Below are 6,000 nucleotides of genomic sequence, written 5' to 3'. Positions count from 1 at the left end.
ACTGAAAAATTGTACATGAATATTTCATGGACAGCCTCCTGTATGCTATTGGTTACAGTAGTGACAGGCTGCCAAGCTCAACTTTTATACATGTTACAGATTTCTGTAAACGTTCCTGACGTGACAAAAATAGTAATTAAAGATTAACCAAAGCATGTCAAAGGAGTGGATTTTTAATGAAATCATCACCTAATACCTTTGATCACCTGTACATCTGTGATATGACATAACTGTGATGTTGCCTCTTGACACTTTAGTGAGGGAAACTGAGAATATGGCCTGTTAAATATTCTTCGTTGTTGATCTTACTTGTAAAGAGTGGAGGCTGATGGCGTGTATCTGCTGCCTACACACAGTATATGGCCACAGCAGTGAAAGCCTCCCACACTGTGTCAACTATAAATTCCTGTCTGTGAGTGATGCTTTCCGTCGCTATGGAAACCCAATATAATAGAGACCCCCTCCCCGACCCCTCTCTCGCTCCCTCTCTCTCCCAGTCTCTGGCGGTGTCTCTCTCCCTCTCTCCATCCACTCCAAAGCTCTCCAGGCTACTTTGCGCATGTACGGACAGTCAAACCGAGCATTGCATCGACTCCAAGATGGCGAAAACACGTCTGGCTTGTCTCCTGACTCTGCTCTCAACTCACTGTAAGTACAGAAACCATTTTACTTGGCTGCTACTTTCTCCCTCTGGCCCCCGAAGGACACGGCCGCCAAGTGCCGCTGACTTCTGCGTCTCTTTGGTCGATATTTTCCTCAAACGTTAGCCAAACATCAGAAGTAACCTTATCTGGACGCAAGTAACGCAAAACTCGAGCCAGACTGACTACAAGCCAGATTTCCCGACGTGAGTTAAAAGTATTTATTCATTCTCAACGAGACGTGGTGTCGGTTTAGTCAGCTTGTTGTGGATTAGATGTGAGGGGCTGAGCGATGGTTTGGTTGTTTCTCTAACCTCGCTAATTCATGACAAGTCCCAGTGTAAGTTATGTGAGGTGGGTACATTTGTTTTGGCCTCACTTTGCAAAAAGTTCCTCAGACTTAGAAAAGGACGCTTCGTGTCTGTGAATATGATTTAAGGCAGTTTCGTCTGTTGACCACTGGCAGACGGAGACGTAGTGATGCAAGTTAGCGGGTTTTTCTGCGGCACAGAATAAAGCAGGCAGTCCGCGGGAGGAGCCAGCGTCCTGTGCCCCCCTCCTGCTGCTGGACCCTCACACCCAAGCAGCCCTTGAAAAATGGATTCGTGTCCCATCGTCCACAGGAAGTCCTCACGAAGGCACGATAGACGCACAGAGCAGGTCCCTTCATGAAGCCCGTGGCGTAGCGTTAATATCGTTTGAGGTTTGGAGGAAGAGTTAACTCGCTACTGCTATATGTGATGAAAAATCTTAACTCTTAACAAAAAAGCCACTTGTTGCTGTGCTAGGCAGTGATTCTATTCGATACATCAAGATGGTTTTGCGTTTTCTTCTCAGCTGCTTTCAAAATGCAGCTTGCATGTTTGATTTGGTCTTAAAAGACTGGACAGTCACTTATAAAAGAAAGTGTTGGCAGGTTTGTAGGATCCCTGATCCAGACAGTATATGGTGTCCCCATATCCCAGTACAGGATCAGTGACCTGAAGTCCTTTCGTTTAGGAAATCAATTTAAAAACTTCGTTAAGACATTGAAGAAAAGTAGCTTTGCATTAAGTGTACATTTTATTTTAGAAAGTGTTGGGAGTGCACTGAGAAACCTCGTACTTTTTCTGTCCATACTTATAATGCCACCATAACTGAAAAGCAGAGCTTGTTTTCAGTGGTTTTTCCATGGGTTGAGTTAGATTAAGCAAGGTGAGAGGGGACAGGCATGGGGAAGGCAAAGGTACAGAGATACAGAGAATACAGAGAACCTCCTCTGATTTTTCACGTGGACTGGCTTATTCCCTTTGCTTTAATGAGGAATAGCAGTGGAGCTGCTCGGCTCTGTCTCTTTTGACATACCTTGAGGCCGTGCACAGATTTTTGTCTTTCCAAGCAGTACATTTCACATACTTTTAGTACTTTTAATGATGTTCCCTTTAGTTAATTTGTGACAGGGTGTGATAGCAGTAAAATTGACATTTTCGGGGCTGGGGTGAGGTGGGGGGTTACAGGTGAACATTTAAGAATGTCTTTTGTCTTGCCTGGACTGGGCTTAGCCATGTGGCCTACTGGCTCCCAGCCAACACTGCTGCTGTCTTTAGAACCAGGGCAAATGCGGTTAGACTGAAGCTGACCACAGACTATGTTATGAATTACTAATCATTGCCAATATGTGCTGATGACAAATAGGTACTGACTGTAATTAGAATGTTTTGAGGTTTCGGAATATTTCTGTACTAAATCAGTTCTTGATGTTTCATAAAGCGATAAATTCAAAGAGAAGCATAAATTGCATGTAAAATGTCTGTAGGTCACACGTTATTTTCAATTTCTATTCATAAGATTATTTGGGTAGGTCTAAAATTAATGGCCAAGCAACCCTAGCCATTCCAAGTGAAGGTTAAGCCCAACATGACTGAACATAGCTGCAAATAACAGCCCAGCCCAGTCATCTGTCAGTGGAGCAAAAGTCCAGGGCCATTGTTATTTTAAGTACACATGCTTATGACAGACTGCCCTATCTGATCTAATGTAATTCATTGATATTTTCCATTGTTGGCTTCACCTGATCCATTTACAATAACTTCACATATTCCAAAGAAAGTGGTATGCACTTTAAGAGAACATCTGTCAAAACCCTACTGCCAAGAGCGCAGCTAAGATATGTGGAAGCTTGGAAGATGCTCAAAGTGGATCAGTACTGAGCAAATATAAACTTTGAGATCACTCTTACTCTTACAGGAAACACCTGTGGATATCCGTACATTTCAGACCTGCATTTTTGAAATTTAGGGAGTGCTAATTTAATCATTAACCTAACAAAATTCTAATTGTAAAAACCTGATCAATGACAATGGCACCTGAATGGAAGACTCAAATAATGCAAAATGTTTTTCCAGCTTAATTAATCAGCTTCCCCACATACTCCAGGGTTGTCACTGAGTTCTCTTTCTAGGCAAGTGACATTTTAATGACTTGTCAGTATCTTTGTTTTCACTCATGGTTGTCAGGCTAATTCAATTGGAGCCAGTTCTTTATCTGAATGGATAAGATAGAAGACAAAGCTGTCCACCGGATTGTTGTTGTGTTCTCTGCTGATAAGTCATTGCATCACTCAGAGAACTTTGAACATCCGCTAACCCACACATAACTGAGGTGCTCATGAGATGACATTACCCAGCACTCTTCAACCATTTGTCTAAATAAGAGCCAAGTGTCTGCACTTTTCCCATAGTTTGGCATGTGTGGCATAGCTGTTTGGCATTGCAGGAGTCGGTGCACCCCAAGATAACTGCTGATAGTGGCTCCCCTAGGGGGTGCAAGATGTTTCCCTATCCACACAAAGTTTGTGAGCAAATGTCTGAAGCACTCTCTGAATGGCACATACGGCCCCTGTGGGCAAGTCATCTGCAGTCTGACATTTTACTGCAGAGACAGTAAATGGCAGAGTAAAACAGGGACGAACGGACAGACAGAAAGTGTCCCTGGCTGCTCAGCGGTTGTTTGTTACAAGTCAGAAGCTCTTATCTCTAGACACCCCTGAGTGTGAGGTGTCAGTGGCATAACATTTGGGTCTCAGCTTAAATGTAACAGCAGCAACACCAGTTACCATGGGCTTGCTTGTGGTTGTGCTTATTATGTAACTGTGAGTTATTACTTTTACAAAATCATACACTTTTGTAATCATTTATGCCTACCGTTAGCCTTGTCGATATCTCTCCATGGGATAAAATCGAAGTGCCACATGGCCTTTACTGTGGAATGACCTGAAACAGCTGAGCAGGAGTGTGTGGTGTTGTTTTGAGCAGCGTCTCAGGCATAACCAGAAATATCTGCTGCGTCCCTCCCAAACCTGAGTGTGCACATTAGCAAATGCAGCATTCCAAATAGAAAACACATGGAAGGGGGCCGCTTCTCATCATATGTGCACTAAGAATCATAACCACCTGTTTTCATAAGGGATGAAAGGCACCCCTGATGATGAGTTGGCTCAGGTCAGAACCTAAAGGGGGAGAGAGCTCAGCAGTGGTGTTAGTGTATATATATATATATATATATATATATATATATATGTATATTTTACACAGAGTAGGTTTTAGCATCCTGCCCAGCTTTATCATTTTTTTCATTCATAGTAAGCAACGGCAGATGCTCGGGTTGAACAGCAAACGGCAATCAGCAGTTCACACAAGAAAAGGAATTACAAGAAAAAGGAGTTAATTGCCTATTTACGGTAATGAGCTTTTGGAAATATTATCCAATGTTTAGACTACCCTAGATCATCAGGATAATCTTCCAAGATGACTATGTGCTGGCTCCCTGAGCTTAGGACAGCACAAGAGTGGTTTCCTGTTTGATGATCTTTATCAGTGGTCACATGGTCCCTGGAGGGAGGACGCGCCATAGTGATTCTCTGCTCGTGTGTTCACTGGATACTGACGGAGTACATTGATAGGTCAAAAGAGACCAGCATTGATCAACCACTGGGGTGCAGTCAGCTTAGTGAAATAGTTAGGGGGTTCATTAATGATATGGCCGAGGCGTTGAACTACATATGGCTGTACTGCTGCCACTCTGGAATGAAAAGCTCTAGGCTGAACTCCCCCTGTGAGTCATAACCAGATAATCGCTCTGAATTCAGCTTTTATTTACTAGGCTTTAGCAAAACTGCAATTACCGTCCAAAAATAGTTACAAGACAGAGTCATCTGACAACCTCAGGTGTTTGATCATAGTTCATTCCAAACCATCAACTTCGCAATTAAATGCATTGTAATGTTTGTGGGCCAAAGTCAATTAGAGTAGCCTAACAGCATCTCAAGTTTTTCTTTTGAGTTCCTGGAAGGTTTTTCTTCAAATGTGGATTATAGCAAGAACCACAATGGAAATAAAACATAGCTGATCATGGCAATGTCAGTTAGAATAGGGATTTTCAGGACTAATACTGATACAGACCAGACTCAGATAGGCCCTAATATCAAACTAAAATATTCACATCTATTCTGCAGTCAGACAGGTGGTTAAAAGCTTTGCTATATTTTTTTGAATGGGCTAGGGAATAGGCTTTTAAATTTCCTGAAAGCTAAAAGAGTTAAAATAAAACAGGGTGATTTTAGGCTGTCACAAGATGAAATAGGATGTTTTGTAAATTTCATTCTCTGGGTTATGTTGAAGGACTGGTAAAGTTTGTGTCAGCTCACCTGATGACATATAGGCTGTGTGCCAAATCAGCACTTGCGTCCTTCAAATGGTGCATTTGAAGGTCAGTTGTGTCACAGTGTCGTAACAAGGCTGTCCTATTTCAAAGCCTCCTTCAAATTCGGCTGACAATTGCTGCCTTATTTTCCCAGGAAATGAAGGCTTCATCTGTTAAATCCTTTGCATCCCAACGTATCCCAACATTCTTTACGCACTAGTGATGAAAAGCAAATATGCACGACACAAGTGCTGAATCAGTGGATGTGGGCTGAGTAATGGGTTTCAACACAGTTGAATAAACAACAGGTGGCGAAGCAGCTTACTTTCCTTCATCAGAACAGAAAAAACAGTCAACATTTCTGCCTCCATCTTTGGCGATAATTTTAAAACATTTTCCCTCCCATTTCTAATCCTCGTCCAACTGCAACTATAAAGGTTGCTAAACAACAGGAGCTGCACTTTGTAACTCAACAGTAGTGGTGGGAACAGTTGGTGAGACAAACAGGAAGTCCTCCGTAGACAAGGCCATCTCATTTCAGTTCAGCCTACTCGGACTATAATAGCTACAAAGGCACATCTTTTGAAGAAGCGGACCCTAAATTGGGACACAGCTGCTGCCACGATAATATAGACGTCAGGGGCGGTTCTGAAAGTGATTGTAGAACATGTACATTTGT

The 6,000-nt window shown here is 42.5% G+C and overlaps 1 protein-coding gene across 1 annotated transcript in view; it reads left to right on the top strand.

Moving 5' to 3' along the window:
• The first annotated feature begins 559 nt into the window (after nucleotides 1-559).
• Nucleotides 560-6,000, top strand: part of LOC113143019 (junctional adhesion molecule C-like) — a 30,038-nt gene continuing 24,597 nt past the window's right edge. The window contains exons 1-2 of the mRNA XM_026328438.1: nucleotides 560-648; nucleotides 822-847. Of these exons, the coding sequence (XP_026184223.1) occupies nucleotides 560-648; nucleotides 822-847 (115 nt within the window). The remainder of the gene's footprint in view (nucleotides 649-821; nucleotides 848-6,000) is intronic.

The sequence above is a fragment of the Mastacembelus armatus genome, chromosome 14 (assembly GCF_900324485.2).
Source record: "Mastacembelus armatus chromosome 14, fMasArm1.2, whole genome shotgun sequence".
NCBI lineage: Eukaryota > Metazoa > Chordata > Actinopteri > Synbranchiformes > Mastacembelidae > Mastacembelus > Mastacembelus armatus.
Note: the sequence above shows the minus strand (reverse complement) of the source record. Positions and strands in the feature narration are given on the sequence as shown.